General features: G+C 39.4%; 1 protein-coding gene across 1 annotated transcript in view; it reads right to left on the reverse strand.

The window, feature by feature from the left end:
* Positions 1-17,785, reverse strand: part of FER1L6 (fer-1 like family member 6) — a 66,173-nt gene that overhangs the window by 26,632 nt on the left and 21,756 nt on the right. Inside the window, exons 12-22 of the mRNA XM_077781566.1 lie at positions 15,718-15,826; positions 13,792-13,972; positions 10,724-10,844; positions 9,304-9,404; positions 8,545-8,635; positions 7,626-7,745; positions 6,420-6,572; positions 4,949-5,135; positions 4,280-4,404; positions 2,214-2,348; positions 1,526-1,675 (exon numbers count right to left, since the gene is read on the reverse strand). Coding sequence (XP_077637692.1) covers positions 1,526-1,675; positions 2,214-2,348; positions 4,280-4,404; positions 4,949-5,135; positions 6,420-6,572; positions 7,626-7,745; positions 8,545-8,635; positions 9,304-9,404; positions 10,724-10,844; positions 13,792-13,972; positions 15,718-15,826 — 1,473 coding nt within the window. The remainder of the gene's footprint in view (positions 1-1,525; positions 1,676-2,213; positions 2,349-4,279; positions 4,405-4,948; positions 5,136-6,419; positions 6,573-7,625; positions 7,746-8,544; positions 8,636-9,303; positions 9,405-10,723; positions 10,845-13,791; positions 13,973-15,717; positions 15,827-17,785) is intronic.

Consider the following 17,785-nt stretch of genomic DNA (forward strand, 5'->3'; position numbering starts at 1 on the left):
CTTGGAGTACTTTGAGGCCAGGCAATTTCATTTCATGAAAGAAAATTAAATCTTGAAATCAGAGAACAAAGTGTAACAAGCCCTCTGGAAAGGATATAGAATGAAATAAAATGCAGTTGAAAAACATTAAAGGAATTTTGGAAAAGGACTGAACACAACAAAATGGATTGGGATGAAACGAAGTGCACTGAAAAGAACCAAAAGAGGCCAAATCATACTCACTGAAGTTCTGAAATGAGGGAACAAAGTGAAACAAAGGGAGAGGAGAAGAAATTTATGAAAGTAAATGCTTGGGAAAAAAACCCAAAACAAAACAAAACAAAACAAAAAAACCCAGAAAATTCTGATAAAAAGTGCAAACAGCACAATGGAATGGGATGACATGAAGTACAGGAAAATGGACCAAACTTCACCAAATGGGTACTCACTTAAATTGTAAGATTTAATTTCCTTTCATGTAATGAAGTTGTCAACTTTCTAGAGAATTCTTAGGAGTATATTTGAATAGATCCCCTAAATGGTGTTTCTTCTTTATCTCAAAAGATAGTAAAACAAAATATAATATATAATTTTTTTTGTTCACCAAAAAGTGAAATCACAGAAAGGTTCACTCACACCTGTATAATTCCTTAGATTTAAACCACTGAAAGTCTGGGACTAAGATTGGACCCAGCCACACTCAGGCTCCTCTCTGAGAAGCAGTTTAGAAAACAATAGGATCCTTTCTGCACCTGGTGACTTGACAGGAGGGCTTCTCTAATGAACTTTGTCTGAAGCTCTCCCTTTCTCCTTTGACACCACCATAATAAGGAAATATTCCACATGGTGGTTCATTTCTGGCTTTCACCAAAGACATAAATAGCTATCATGATTAAAAGCCTGTTTTATCTGTAAAATATGTTATGACATTCCACATTTTTCCCATTTCAGATTTCAGAATAAATTATTGTAGGTTTTCAGCAGATGGAGGTTACCTTTAACTGGTGGCTCTGCAAATTTCAGTGAAATTGCCCAAAATTCCAGCATGATAGACCCCAGCCCTGCATCTACCAGGACTGAATTTTCCTTTTGGCTTGCCGCTGGAAACCATGTAGTGTTTCTTTTAATATAGTAGGGGTATCTAAAAACTCAGCCTCCCTAATCCAATCATTATTATTTACTATTTCATTTCCCTAAGAGTGAAAACAGTATTGGGAGCTTCAAGGCTGGTAGTCAGGGCCATGTGCTACTCCAAACAGCAGGTCATTGCAATGGCAGTGGGGTTTTCAGTTTCTCAGGCCAGAGCAGAGTTTAGGGCAGGGCAAGTGACAGCAAAGGAGGCTTAGAGTGTGTGAAGGGTTGGCAGGGGTGGGTGTGTGGGGGCAGTGGCCCCTGATAAGGTGGAAGGGGTGACAGGAGTTGCATGGGAACTATGAGGCCCAATGGCTTATAGTTCCTATTAATTCAAGATGGTCATGCCTGATGCCATGGCAGCTTTTGTGAGCCCCAGGGTGTAACATGTAATTGTCAAGAAAGTCAAATTTACCTCCAGAAGCTCAAATGTGGCAAGAAGGTCTCCTCCTGAAAGACTTCCACAGTGCACTGGGTGGTAACAAAGTTTTGGTGGTTCATAGTTTTGATGAGCAAGTCTCACCACAGGGGCAGCCACTGTAGACCCAATATATTCTGCCTTACCCTAAATAAAGGAGAATAGAGGGGTCAAATGCATTTGGATTTCACAATGGTTATAGGAGCTGAGATGATGCAGAGCTTAGTATTATGAAAAAAAAAGCCCTCTGAAGGGAAGTCCAAGATAAGCAAAGCAGCTATGAAGAAGAAGAGCTGAGTACTTATTAGTTCTTCAGTGTACCCAAAATTTCTGAGGTCTATATTTAATCAGAGAGACTGCATCAGAGTCTGCATAGTTTTGACCCAGAATTAGACACAATATTTACAGAAGTGTTCAAGGGACCTGGGGGCAAGATGCTTCTGATTTCTGTAAGCTGGTCTTTGGGAGCAAGATTCACTTGGTGAAAATAAAAGGCCACATCTTTGCAAGGCCATTTAGTGAATCTCAGGACTGGTCTCAGATGTTAAACTGCAAACCACAGTAGCACTGAGCTCTATTCAGCAAGGTGATCCATTTAAAGGCTATTCAGTGACTCAGCTTTGCTTTCATGCTTGCAGTAGGATGTAAAAGCCCAGGTTTTTAGTGAGAAGAACTTCGAGTTTACCACTGCATCATCATCATACAGCTCGATGACAATCTCCGGTGGGAACTGGGCAATCTCCTCTTTGTCACCATGAAGCACAACGCTGTTGAAAAGCAGTGTCTGGTTCCAGGTGGGGGATAAGGTCTGAGAAATGATCTAATGGAAGAGAGGAATGTTTAATGAGCTGTTTGGTTGAGTGCCCTTCAACAGGGCATGTTCGTCTGCTGGTGACCTCCTTGTCCACAACCCGAACAATGCCATGTCTGAGACACATTTTTCAGCAGCTCCTCCCAGCCAGGAGATTATGAATCTTTTGCTGTGAGGCTGGTACCTCCAGTTTCTCCATTTCCCTGTTTGCCTCACAAATCCCTAAAAGCAAACCAATACATGACAACTGTGTAGACAAACTTCAGTATAAAGGAAAGCTGTTGGTTTAGGAAAGCAGGTACATGTCAAGTACTATTAAAATAAAGCTTTTGCCCCAACTGAGGCCAGTTATCCAGGGCACATCTTATTTTTAGTTCTGTGTAATGACACTTAACACTTTATGAAAAAGAAGATATTTTCGTGAATCACTCATAAGAAATCAGAAGTTTTTAATTTGTTGTAATTTGAATTAGGTGGATGCTTATAGTATTTCCTCATAGAGAATGTTTTAACTGACTAGACAGAAAATATATTTAACAAAGATAACAGTTAAAGAGGAAAATCATGCCAACTGCAAAATTACTCTTAACCTGATATCATTCTTCTGAAAGGGAATAAGGTTCTTTGCCATTTATTGCTTCTTAACTGACACTTATGAAAACATGCAAGTTATCAGCTGCCATATTTTATTCAGGTAGTGAATAAACTTAACACATCTGTGCCTATAAACACCTATTTTTGCTGGGCCAGATTCTACTTTCCAGAATCTGGTGCATCTAGACACTAATTTAATTGGATTCATTCACCCTCTTCTATTTGAAGTTAAAACCACATTACCGGAAAAAAACAATTAATAACCCTGAGGCAGAAGTAGCACAAGCAGGCATTTACAATTTAGAGAAAGGCTTTTATTTTTGCTCCCTTTGGCACATGCAACAGAACTTGCTTTGTAACAGAATCAAATGTCAGAGGAATATTAGAATTAATTAAATTGAAACAGTCTTCTGTGAAGTTTTAGTGGGGAGGGGCTGGATAAGAGGGTTACATATTTTTTTCTGATGCAAGGGTGTATTTGGTGTGAAGCAAGATTACATTTGGCTCAGCAAGTTCCGTTTGTGGCATGATTATCAGAATTCCTGCCCAATTTAAACTCCAGGGCAATTGTAAAGGGACCTTTGAAAGTAAGTCTCCATGTTCTATGAGGGACCATCCTCCTGCTCACTTGCTCAGGCTGTACTTCAACCCTTCTTGCTGAAACTCTTTAAAAGTTTCCACTTCTCTCTAGAGGCCCCATGGGTGCTCATTTGATCCCTGGAGTTTCCTGAGGGAGATGGGAGACCATTCCCTACTGGGCATATTTTAGCAGCCTTTAAGTCTCCCACCTCTCTGTTTCCTGCTAATTTCCATTTTAATGCTCTAAAAGCACCAATATGCTTTGCCAGATTCCATCACAAAGGGCTGTGCTGGCTACAGAAGCCATAGAAAGGTCTTCACTCTGCTCAATGGCTGAATGCACAGGTTGGAGGAAAAGAGAACCACGAGGGTTCCTCCTTACACCCACATTGATACCTAGCAATGACAACAGTCCAAAACACAGAAATAAAAATGTGAAGAAAGGTACATGTACTATGAAGCCCCAGTAGTCCCAGAGAATGTGATATCTGAGCTAAAATAAACTAGTATTGCTGCACCCATTATTAGAGTAGTGAGTAACATGTAAACTTTTTCCTGTTTGCAGTGGACTTTCAGGATCTGCTCTTTAAGAGTAGGCATCTAACTTTTCCTGCTAGGTACCTCCTTGCAAAAGCAAGATTTTCCCTTTTCATACCTTAAGTGTTTAAAAACAAAACAAAGCAAAACAAAACAAAACAAAACAAAACAAAACAAACCCAAGAAAATAAAAAGAGTTTTCAGTCACCAAAAGAGGCTTTGGAATTTACCTTTGTGGTCTGGCAGCGTGATGTGAAAGTAACTTTTGCAAAAGGATCAGAAAGTCCAGTGCTGTCAGCGGCAATGAGCCCCCTGGCCTGGTACATGTGGGCTCGCAGCTGGAAGAGGTGCGGGGCTGCATCACGGCAGAGAAAACAGCAACATCAGCTCCATGGAAACAGTGCAGCACACGGGCAGGAGGGCAAGAGCCATCAGCTGCTCTCCAGCCAGGATCTGACAAGGGGAGCGGTTGCTAGTGCTGTCTCACTGAAGAAGCACCTGAGACACTCAGAAGTTGTGCAAGAAATCTGAATTCACTCAAAATCAATTATGTAGGTCTCTACTGCAGGGCTATTAAGTGCCAGTTTTTATCTCCTGCCACTTTTTTATCTACTAGGTTTTCTATGCATCATCAGGAGAACTGAGGGATGCTTCCTCTCCAAGGAGAGGGGTCCATGGGACAGGGAACAGAAATTGCAAGTGAACAAGTTCCTTCTTTCCCTGATATCTACAAAGTGGCAGTGGCAGAACTGATGACTTGGCAATGAAGCCAGCCTTTTCTGATGAGAAGAAGCAAAGGCATCATCATCTTAGAACAGTTACTTTATACAGGGGTTGTACCACACTGAACTAGAGCTTTTGGGGCCAATTGTTAATAGAGAGAAAAAAGAGTGCCTTACTTTTATACAGCAGGCAAGCAGGTGAGGGCAGAACACTGTGCCCTGAGCTGGTGTTAGATGGTAATTCAATCTCATATCCTACAGGCAAATTCTCCATGGCACTGTGAGCATGGCTGCTAGGTCCAAGCCATAGGTAGATGTCCACCTTTGCCTGCACAGTCCAGCCCAGAGGGCGTTTGCCTGGGAGCTGAAGAAAAAATCCAGTGTTACCAACAATCTCAAGAGAGGTGGCTGGATGCTGAGTCTTACCAAGACAGAGTAAAATAAAGAAGCGTTCTCTGAGCTGATATACTGATAAATGGCATTTCTTCACAGTGAGTGGCTCTGAAACTCATTTAGTACAAGAAACTTCTGTGATTCTTAGGGAAGGAATTAGTAGTTTGCTCAACTAACAGTCTATGTAAACTGCATACTGCCTAACACGCACAGGTTTGTGCAGACTATCTTACAGCTGCACACATATAAGTGCTATTTTATGCCCTACTTTGCCCAGACTTCAGCCCACTTTCCATTTCATGCAGTTTTGCTGGTATCCAGTAATTAGTCCCATGTATTACTAAAAATATTACTCCATTGGGTAGGTCAGAAAACATTTCCACTATAAAATATTGCTAGTCTTGACCTATTATTTCCTTTTTCTTCCTTCTCACTTCATCTAGATCTGCTAAGTTCAGAGTTTAGTATTGTCTGTTCCTAAGGTAATTCTTGATACTGAAGGGGCTGGATAGTTAACTGCAGAATATTTTATTTCACGCAGGAAAATAGTACTTTGCTTAGCAAGTACCTATTATCTGCTCTTTAGCTCTGCTCTATGGGAGTATTCCCAGAAGGCCATGGTGAAAACCCACAAAAAACTCATTATATGAAGTTACTCTGGTCTGGAGCATTTGAGTTTTTCCTGATGATCACAGTAACAATTACACTGCATAATATTCCACTGTAGGTCACACTGCTTTTGTAGGTGTATATCCACTAGGGTTTTCCTTTATCATGAATAATCCCATAGCAGTACTTTGGACATATATTGTGCAAATTTAAGCATGATTTAAATAGAAAGTATAAATAATTCCTGTATTACCCCTGAATACCTAGGTTTCCTCACTGGATTGCTGAGTGCTGATCTCTTACCAGTCTCCTCACAGGCTTTCATGTGCTACATTCTGATGTTTTGTCAGCAAAGAGGCTGTACCTTTTCTATTGTTTATGTATACAGCCATTGATAAACAATGTTTTATACTTGCCATAACAAGTAGGGAATTAATTACTTATACATCAAAAGCCTAAGAATGATAGAGTGAGAAGCATAATGATAATGACAAGCATAAATGTAAGGAGCAAATATTAATAAATGGTGGATACAAATCTGTACATATTTTTACATTACAAATCTGTAAAATACTGTTCCTGTAAGAAATCTGAATACCAAATGCTCCCCAGGCATTACCTGTGTTTCAGTGTGCCACAGACTTACTTTCAGGAAATGAGTTTTAATCTTCCCACAGTCCTTGCCTCTCTGCTCTTTTGCTGGGGAGTAGAGTATGCTTTTTGCTGGGACTCTTGAATATGCAACTCTTTTGTTGTTGCTGATCATCCAGATGAACACATCAGGCACTGTATTCTGTGGCTGTTAAATGAGGCATATTGAACTAAAACTGAATTTTTTCTATGAGCCACCACCATCATATTTTTGTTGAAATACTCTTACTAAGAGCTGATGCCTTCATGGCTCCTGTGGAGTGGCAGATATGCCTCTGAACTAAACAAGAATTGCAGTTCATGCTTTGCAGTCCATACCTGAATTTCTATTACAGCTGAAGGTAAGAGCTTTGTAGAGTGATTAAGGATTACTTCATAAGTAATTTCAGGAGAAACTAAAATTAAGAATCTGGGAATGGCTCTGTCTCAGGAATTAACTTAACCACAGACCACATAAGTAACTACCATGGAAATATCACCTATTTCATCTATACCAGCAAACCAAAAAGGACCAGCACCAGGCTCAAACACTGGCATATGATCATCTTTTCTGCTTGTGACAATGCTCAGTGAGACTGCCTTGCCCTGTCTCAGATAATGCTCCTCAAACAAAGCTTCGGTGTGTTTTGAAGAAAAGACCAGCCAAGGGGCTGCCCCCTGAAGGAGCTGTAAGCAAGGTCACTCTGTTTTAGGAAGGAAGAAAATTTGTGCCATGCCACTGTGCCACTTGCTCTCTGAGCCAGACAGTAGCCATGGCCCTCTTTGGTTTGCTAGCACAGGCAGCTCTCAGAGGCACAGCTTTCCAGTGGCTGGATTTTGGCCCAACCAAATATATCAATTTTTCTGTTATTCCCAGGCTAAATGATATAGGCACTATGAGCTCATATCAGTCCAGATTCATACAGGTATCCATACAGGTGGAGACATGAGTTCATATCAGAAATCTGGCTTCTGCAAGCCACAGGTATGGGATGACCTTATTTAAAAAATATATCTGTAGTGCATCCTCTCCATATCACACAGCTCCACACTTCCTACCCTGGTTTGATAACAGCTCCACTTAATGCAAAAGAGAATAAGGACCAGATATCTGAAGGAGAACTCTTTGGATAACCAATCCAGAAGTTATTATTCACATGAGATTATGAAAATCAAAGCCAAGTCCTAGATTTTAAATTTTTCTGAATTCTGTGTGGATTACCTCATCAGCCAAAAATCGAATTTTATCTATAAAGTTCTGAGTCTCATGAATCATTTCATCCACTGGCATCTTCTTTTTCTGCTGCTGAATGATTCCCTTGGCATCACTGGACATTGCTTCCTGCAGTGAGGAAATACAATATATACTCTCCATCTGTTATTAAGTAGTTTGAACTGAAAGAGAAACAGTCTTTGATTCAATTTGAAAAGAGAAGATGGGAGACACTATTTTCAATGTTTTTTGTTCCAACAGAAACTGATCAACTCTTTGGAGCTGGACAACATAAAAATTGAATTTTGCCCATTTTGTCATTGTTTTTCTGTATACTGCATGTATGGAAGTCCCTAAAAACATGTGGCTGCCACCTAGAATTACCAAGCCTTGATCCAGACAGAAGACACAATCTTTTGTGCTACAAACAGTAAAAAAAAGTAATAAATATTCAGATGACCTCCACCCAGTTTGGTTTCTTCTCACTCATTCCCTGGAGGAGACTACTAGGTCCAGTAAGGTCCTCCTCCTAAGGTCCTTGCAAAGGCCAGACTTTGCTAGACTTGAAGCTGAGCACCACCACAGTAGAGAGATGCCTGACAGCAGTGTAAATTTGGTGCTTTTCCACTGAACTCAGCATCATTCCATGTTAAGATGCATAGACAAGAAAAATAATCTCATTATTAAAATTACTTATTGGTATTTAAAATCAACATCTTCTGATTCATTTTAGTGTATCTGACAACTCTTTCTTAAGCACAGTGGGATTTATTAAAATAAATGCTCATGGATACTGTATTCATATGAATTTAAAAGCATTCCCATATGAAAAAAAAAAAAAAGGAAATAAAACAAGAGAAAAACCAAAGCAGTATGCTTTCAGTCATTATCATTGCATCAATGCTTATGGAAAAAGAACAGCACATACCAGCTCTTGCCTGAACAGCATGAACCTCTTTTTGTCCAAAGCAGTGCACTTCAACCCTTTGGGTTTCTTTTCAGCAATGACCATGAATGCCCTAGGATACAGGAATAACAGGGGCTTTAAATCTGTTATTTTTTTTTTTTAGTGTGAGGATACTAATGTGCTAAAATACATTGGAATGTTCTGTGTCTGCTGCAGTACATGAACCAGAAGACAAAGGTGCTGAAAATCTCTAAAATATTATGTACCTATAAGATTAAAGGAACAGAGTCCAAAACCTGTGCACCACATTTCTCAGAAATGGATTAATAGTATCTAGAAATAAGGGCTTATATCTAGTTTGAGCCAAATCATGTCATTTGATACAGAGCCCACTGGATCTATACCAGTATGTGGCATCCTTTGTTTTTATATTAATCATGGTTAGTTTTTTTTACAGTGTATCTATCACACATTTTATTAAATCCTACTTACCACCCATAGAATATATTCTTAGAGTTCTGAAAGCCAACATAATATGGCAATGATTGGCAGTCTATCTATTGTCAATACTGAATATGGAAAATAACAATAAATATTTTCTCTGTCTAAATAGAAACTGCAATTTGGGAAGGTCTTTGCTTTTACAGCAAAAAAAAAAAATACATAGCTCAGTAAGTCTACTGTACTTTTTTAAAATTATCATCAGTTTCCTTATCTAGCCTTGAATTTGTAGCCAACAATATATTTAATTTTCTGTATGCATCTACTAGAGATTATTACCTGCTTTGATTGATAAAATCATTTAGGGTTTTCTTCATTTTCTCCTCAGCTGCAGTCTCTGAAACCTTGATCAAGTCCTTTACTTGCTCTAATGATTCTTCCTATGAAAAACACACAAGAAAGACATTATGCACAGGAGGACACTTTGTCATTCTGTCGGTGTTACAGTGCTCTTTATGACTAGCAAGAATGAGGGAGGTGATTTTGTGGCCTGACAGAAAGAACTTTTGATATATCACTATACTTGAAGTTCACAGAGAAAAGACTCCAGTAGCATGATATATTTTGACCTTTTCTCAGTCTTTCCAATTACTTGTCCAAGCTATTACTGCTTGGAGCAACTTTGTGTTCTTAGTTCTTTGAGGAAGATCAATAATTTGGAATTTTTTTCCACTAGGTAGAAGAAAAAAAAAAGTTCTTCTTGTTTCTGTTTAAAAAGCTGCTTAACTTTAGCAAGTTGCTGGAATTAGTATCTTAAAATTCAGTGATCACTTGAATCCATATGTAAGGTCCATAATACAATTACATAATCCATATGTAATCCATATGTAAGGTCCATCACAAAACCTACTGTGATCCATGAGGAATGGAGCCTGTTCTTAAAAGTTAAAATAAATATCTGGATTTTCAGCAAGGCCTGTGGGTGTTGGGGCACACTGACAAACATTATCTCTCCACATACATATATTCAGGTGTTTAATATTCAGATACCTGAGTTCAAAATGTTCAGTTATAAGCCATTCTCTTCTCCTGCTACAGCCTTGCATAAGTGTGACTTCAGTGATGTTGCTCATGAGATATATATGGATAAATGAGGGATGAATCAGACTCTTAATCTGAGTCCCCCACATTAAAATATTCAACATTAGGACTCACTTTAAAAACCCTAAAAAACAACAAAACCTACTTTCTTGAGACTGTTGATAGTCAGCTTCAAACAAAGGTAGAAAAAAAAATCATTGGGGTACAACACTCTGATGAGGACATGAGAGTGACTGCTCATGAGATGATATATCTTTCTGCCTCTGTCAATGTTTTAGGAAAATGAAGAGAAAATATTGTCCTTTAAGGAGTGCCCAGTATAAATATAAGGCAAGAAGACATTAGAGGAAGAGCCATAGGAGACAAAATTACTCTGTTTCTCATAATTTAATTATTTGAATGTTTTTACAAAGAATAAAACATTGCTGAGGAGAGAAAGCAGACCTATAGCCAAAATTAATTGTTGTGGTCAGGAATACTTGAGCAGCTCTAATAGTTCAAAACAATTTGGGGGAAATAAAAAGGTATCAACTGCTTTCTCACAAAGGGAACAAGAAATGCAAATGGGAGAAATTTTGAAGGCCTGATTTGGGAAGTGTGGCCTCTCACTGCCACACTTTGCTGAATAAATGAGCCTGGGAGGATGGTTGCCACTTACCAGGTGATCTGCCATTTTCTCAAGAGTGTTGGAAGAGTACAGCCGAAAGGTCTGGCTGCCCCAGCAGCTCTTTACACAGATACAGGGCTTCCTCTCATCGTATGGCAGGTACTGGTAGTTCCTGTGGAAACAAGGTAGGGAGCAGATCACAAAGATGACAGAGCAGGTCAAGGGGTGGCAGAGCAAAGAAAAGTTGTTTGGTGCTCTCACAGCATAGAAACTGTAGGCACAACAGGATGTGCTCTCACATGCTATCAAGTAAATCCTGGGAAGGGCAAACACAAACACCAATTATGCTACCAGTGAGATCCTTGAACAGAAACAATTTTAAGCCAATGGATCTAATTTCAGTGCTTTCCAGGGTGGGAGAAAAGCCAAACAAAAACGCATTCAGGGAAGCTCTGAAATACTATTAATAGTGGGAAACTACAAGGGGAAAAGGAGCAAAGATTAATATCTGATCACATTTTCAAAAGCAATGGCTTCACACACTGCACAGTGGGAGAGCCATGGCAGAGTCTCAACACCACATTCCTTTTAAAAGATGCTCTTTTTCAGGGTTTGTGGAGACTGACATTCCATGTGAAAACTTGATCTGCAAGGCCTGCTTAGTAAAAGTAATAGCAAACTCATAATAACTCAGTGATAAAATGCATCCACTGCTCTCTCTTCCCACACTTTTGATCTTAGGCCCAAGTTGTCATATTGACTCTTGTAACTCTGCTTTCCTTGTGTGTTCAGCTGCAGGAGTGACTTGCACTGAAAAAAATGAGCAGGAGGGCAGCATAACTAGAGTCTCTGCAGACCTGCCACACAGCTGATGTTCTGATGAGATCTGCTGTGGGTACCATGCCAAGTCCATGTACCTGATAAGCACATTGTCCTCCTTTATACAAATACTAGAGCCTTATGAAACTTCATTGCTCAGCCACACTGGATTTAGCAATAGAGGTCTCCTCATCTTCTGTACCAATGGTGGGACAGTGGAGACCTTTTTAATGTGTATGAACATTTGCAAACCACTTCATGGCCCTCTGGCCATGGCTCTAATGGCCTCAGATAGTCTCAGTGATTTCAGATAGATCACCAAGCCGAGACCATGGAAACAAAATCACTTTTTGCTCTTGAGTGTCATATCAATGACCCCAAACTTCCACACATCCCAAAGAGGTTTATGTGTGATTTTTTTTCCATTTAAAAAGATTAATATCTTCTCTATAACTTCATTTTCCTGCCCTATGTGATATCAAAAGAGAGAGAATTTTCCATTTACTTTCTCCTCAGTAGCCTACAACAAGGTGAGGCTTACCCATTGAATTTGGTGCACAGCAGAGCTACACAGGCCTTGGGTGTCATTAATTCTGGTGCTTTCAGAAGGGAGAAAATCAATTCAACCATCTCCCAAGGCCTGAACTTATTAACCTGAAATTCATAGAGCTTATGAACCTTTTAATTGGATTTACTAAGAGTATATAGCCATGAAAAATTCAAATGGAAAACTGAAAATTCATGTCTATTATTCCCACTATTACAATTTTGAGGAATTGTTTTTTCAGTTTTAGCTTATCCTTAGTTTAAGTTTTGACATAAATATGGAAAACTCCTGGGAGTTTCATAGTGTCTGCTTTAGAAGTCTTATTGTTCTGCCTGTTCCTTTAATTAGTTAGTGGTTTTAATCTCCAAAATATACTCTTCTTTTTGTTTTCCATTGCTCATTTATGAACCTAAAATGCAGTTGATCTAAGGTACTGGATATCCCATTAAGTATTTATTAATACTAAAAATATCCAGTGGTGAGACCACCAAGACATCATTATAAGAAGACAGTGAAAAACTCATTAATTGGTATCTGTGGCTGACCAAGCTGTTTTAAATAGCAGAGGAGAGAATAAAAGATGCAGCATTCTACATAAATCTGAGAAAAAGGGATCTTTAATGAGAGAAAATTTTATTAATTCTGGAGCAAGTCAAGAAGCAAATAACTGATTTCAAGAAAGATTCATTCTTTTACAATCGTTCTTTAAATCTAAATTCCTGTTAATGGAGAACTAAAACATCCCAGCTTCTCTCAGGGAAGATAATAACCCTCTGCATGTACCCAAATTTGCAGTCCTGTTAACAACGAAAGGCAACTGTCTTTCTATCAAGCACTGATAGAAAGTGCTTTTCTCCTCTCTTTTTTTGCTTGCTGCAAAACCAGAATTTTTTACCACAATATTTTCATTCTTGTTTTCTTTCACTAGCTCTTATTTCATCTCAGTGAGCCATTGCTTGCAGAAAAGAATGAAAGTGCTTTTTAAATTTAGAGACACCCAGATATCAAACAGATCCAGGTCAATATTTTGCTCCTGGTCCTTATATCTTCAGACTGCTTGGCCTTCTAAAGGAAGCAGTGCCATCTAGTCTTGGCAGTCACCAATACCAGGGATTGTTCTACCTACCAAAACAACAACAAAAATATTTCTTTTTATTAACATCTTTCAAATGAATTAAACCTTTACAATTTATAAACAAGGTTATTTAGAAGAACTTTTCTGTAGGTTTTATCCATTGCTCCGCTTCTTTTCTCAAATCCTATTTCCTCCTTCCTCTGTTATTACTTGCTATTTAAGTCTGTATCTGTAATTGTTAGCTCTAGAAAGTGTTCTGGGAAGGTGACTCTGCCCTGACCAGATTTCAATATTTCTCATGTGACATTGTGCTTCTGGAGCTGGACACTGGCTGGGGGTTACTTGTGATCAGAAGTGGGACCCTAAACCAGGGGTGGCACTAAGGAAGTTGCATTTTGCTGTAGCTTTCCAATTGACAGCTGGTGTAAGACACAACACTTTCAGAAAGGATTCAAGGGCCTATGAGGCCAAGATCAGATGCGTATAAAATAGCTCTGAGCCTCTTCATTTCAGTGAAGACAAGAAAATTTACTGTTGTGAAAGATGTAATTGAGGACCTAAAAGCCTCCATTTCACACAAACTCTTTAATGATGCCTGGGTTCATCAGTGAGTCCCACAGGATAATAAAGTAAGAACCAGAATCCTACCTGAGGAGGTTTTGAAACTTAGATCCTCACCTGTTCCCACCTGTGATCAGTGGCTTCTCAGAGGGTGTGGTAGATACCAGGGGTATTCCAAGGTCATGAGAAATGTCATCTTCCCCTTCATGCAGAAAGGTTTCTTCTGCTTCTCCATCATGTGTCTTCTTTTTCCCTCCAGCTCCTGCTGACACTCCATCAGTAGTACTTCCAAAATTACCTAGAGACCCAGGGTTACAGGAGATGTCTAAATTGGAGGTGGTAAACATGAATGTGGTTAAAAAAAAAAAAGAAAATGGCCAGTCATACCAGCAGAAAATCTTTGTCCCCTCCTGTTCATTCAGCTGTTTTAACCACACCACAGTTTATAAATGTAACAGGTTATGTTTGCCCCTGGAATGTCAGATTCTAGAACAGTGCTTCCTTGCCTGTCCCATGTGACATATATCCAGCATATTACATCACTTAGTGATGTGATCCTGATTGCTGACAGGACCTTCAGCTTTTGGTAAAGAAATTCAGAAGCCAAAACAATACTGCTCTTGATACTTCTATACTCAGGAGCCCTGATATGGGATTGATTCACACCGAAAATGTATGTCTTCTCCATAATATATGGATGATCATTTCAAAGTGTGATCTCAGAAGAGATAGACTCTTTTTCAGACAAGTAAATTTTCCACGTTAGGGTTGCAGAGTTAGTAATAATAATGCTTTGAAGCCTCAGCTTCAGGCCTAATGCCAGACAACTCTGCTAATGATACAATATTCTTCCCTAAAAAGATTTTGCCTTAAAGGGCAATTATCAGCACTGGGAAAGAGGTACATCCATCAAACTGATAATTACAGACTTTAAAAGAGACAGACAGAAAACATTCCCTGCAGGAGAAGAATGTGCTGAATCATCCCATATGACATCCTGATCTGGATTTTTGCTTCAGCCTTTCATGTAAATAATGACAACTGGCCAAGTTTGGGTCCAAGTTTCAGCTACACAGGTGGATAAGAGATGTTCAGGTTACTAGAATTCAAGGCCAGATTAATCTTTAGTATTAATTCTGACAAGAATCACTATAATTCCTTGCCCAACTATTTAAATGAGTTTCTTGTCATTCTCAGCTCAGCTTCCTGCTAAGTTTCAGCAGGAATTAGTATCACTCATTGATTCCCCTGTTTTTCACAGCATCTCTGCCTGCACACATAGCCTTATATTTGAGCACAATCATGGACATGAGCACAGACTGGAAGTGCCACTGTGCTGCTGGACCCTTGGTGAATCTGGTACAGAGATAATCAAATCCCTGCAAGGGAAATGAGGCCAATTCAAGCTTCTCTCTTAAGAGAAAGTTCCTGTGCTTTGAAAGTATTAATGAAAATGTCTTCATTTTCTCTTTAATCTGCTTTGAGGGATAATTTAGCTCCATGATGAGGAGTTCATGGAGTATGATCCTGCTTTCCCCTGAAGGAGGAAAGAACTTACCAGGAGGATGTTAGAACAAGGTGGTGCCTGCAACTTGAGGCTTGGCTGTACCTCATCCCCCTGCCACATTCACAGACCCACAGGTACCTCACTGGGTTTGGCCAAGACAATGGATGGGGATTATCCCCCCCAGAGGGCTCCCTCACAGCCAGGAACTGCTGAAATGGACATCACAGAATGAACTCTGCCTGAAGTAAATTATCTGAGCTTGATCTCCCATGTGGTGAAAAGGGTAAATACTGGCTAAGTTGCTGTATATATTGGGGGAGGGGATTTGCATTAATACAGGGCATTTGGGGAATAAGACAGGCATCTGTATGTTCAGCTTGACTGTTATCCAGAGAAATGATAATTAGGGTTACCTCAATGTAGGCTCTACTCTGAAGCTGATTCCTGAGCCCTGAGACACATCAGTCAATAACACTTATCATCCCCTTGCTCCTGAGGCAGCCTCTCTCCTTTAGATAAGACCTTAACACACTCACCAACAGAAACCTCAAAGGTTATTGGCTTGTCCCCAAATTTTCTATCAATCATCGTGGCTTCAAAAAATGTCCCAAAGAGAAGGAATTCTTCAAATTTCTCTTCATAGATCTATTAGAGAAGGAGGAAAATTGGCATTTATTTTACCTTCTACTATTTTTTACAGCAAAAAGGAAAAGTGCAGCAGTTTTTTGTTGAATTTTAAGCCTCTGCTAGCCTCTGTTTACACCTATTGGAGACCCAGCATCTGCTAGTGCCTGGCATGGACTCTCAGTCAAGAAGGGCCAGCTAACACTTTGTATGCTCTTGGGTCATTAACAACAAAAGCCGTTAACACCAAGCCAAGAATAAGCTCAAAGGAGATACGTTTTGTAGTTTGAATTCTCCCCAAATTTACAACCCAACTGTTGCAGTCTTCCCATCCAAACCCTTCTCATTTCACAACACCTACAAACTGAGGCCCATTAGGCAAGACCAGCCTTAATTCTTCTGCAGTATGAGTGAATAAATGAATAAAACATCAATGAATAAAACATCAGCTCTACATGAATATTTGTTTCCCTGACTTCTACAAAGCAGGAACAGTTTTTGATATAGCCTATGATCTCTTCATTTTGAAAAACCTCTGCTAAACACAGCAAAATATCATAGGTCTTCAGTGAAAGGATTAGCAGCATCATATGTCAAAGTCAACACCTCAACAGATTGCAGCTCCAGAGTAACTTTAGTTTTTTATACTTGTCCAGTATGAAACCCTAATAATGCCAAGGCTCAGAGGCTATGGCACATGCATCTATCTCCCCTTATAAAGAAAACAAATTTTAATATCTTCTTGCTGTAAGAATAGGTCAATAAAGTTGTGCTGTGGGGATGGATAATTTGCCTCTGTTGTCTCAGAGGCTCTATGAGACATTTTTTGCATTCTTGGTAATGTCTCCAGTTCCTGCTTTTCCTTTCAGAGAGCTGCAATGCAATTACTGTCTACTGTAGCACAAAGTATTGCTGAATGTCAAAACTAAAATAATATCAGCATCACTGTATCATGCTATTGCCTTTTATGTATTTTCTATTTGAAACAGCAGCTGGAAAGAAATCCTTATTATTGCTATTAATTTTTGTTGGTGGGTGTTATAGCAGGGTTTGTTTCTCTACCTGGGGTATTTTGCCAGGTCCAATACCATAGTGTTCTGAGCTACTCATAATAATGGATTTCTTGCATATAAAGGAAAATTTCTATGGAAATAAATGTCTTTAAATGTCACCTCTATTAGTCTTCAGAGAAGAACTGAGAGACAGAGGTAATTTGCAACTATATCAATAAATAAAGTAACAGCAGAGTACAAGTTCATACAACTGGCTTGTAATTACCCATTCCAGCTCTCTGCTAACACACTCCTTGACCCGCTCCAGCCAGCCCTCAGGGCAGAAATGCCAGGGCACTGGCCAAGGAAGTGCACTTCTCAAGGCTAGGCCTCCAGACCAAAGAGCAATTGCTCCTCTCCTCTTTACTTGTAGAGATGGAGTGGAAAGACCAAGAATCAGAAATAAAAAAGGACACAAATATCTTAAGATGTGAGCTGGGATACAAAAGACAAAGTTTTGATCAATGACAAAGAATCACAGAATCATCAAGGCTGGAAAAGACCTCTAAGATTGTCAAGTACCAGTTTGACTGAACATGCCCACCAAACTATATAATGAAACACCACATCTACTCATTTTTTGAACATTTCCTGCAATGCTGATGCCACCACTTCCTTGAGAACCTGTTCCAAAGCTTAACCACTCTCTCAGTGAAGACATCTTTCCTAATATCCAACGTGAACCTACTTTGGCACAACTCATGTCCATTTCCCCTTGTCCTATTGCTAGCTGACTGGGAGATGAGGCCAACCCTCCACACACACACACAATCTCCCATCAGGTAGTTGTAGTAGATATAGTGAAGTGGGATGAAAATTTGTTATGAGAATATTTTTTTTCCTATTTATTGGGTTAAAAAAATGAGCTTGCATGTGCAGCAATTGATGCTGCTCCCAGAGTCGCATGGTGGAGCTGAGAATTAAAGCT

Source organism: Lonchura striata, chromosome 1, assembly GCF_046129695.1.
Source record: "Lonchura striata isolate bLonStr1 chromosome 1, bLonStr1.mat, whole genome shotgun sequence".
In the NCBI taxonomy this organism is placed as follows: domain Eukaryota; kingdom Metazoa; phylum Chordata; class Aves; order Passeriformes; family Estrildidae; genus Lonchura; species Lonchura striata.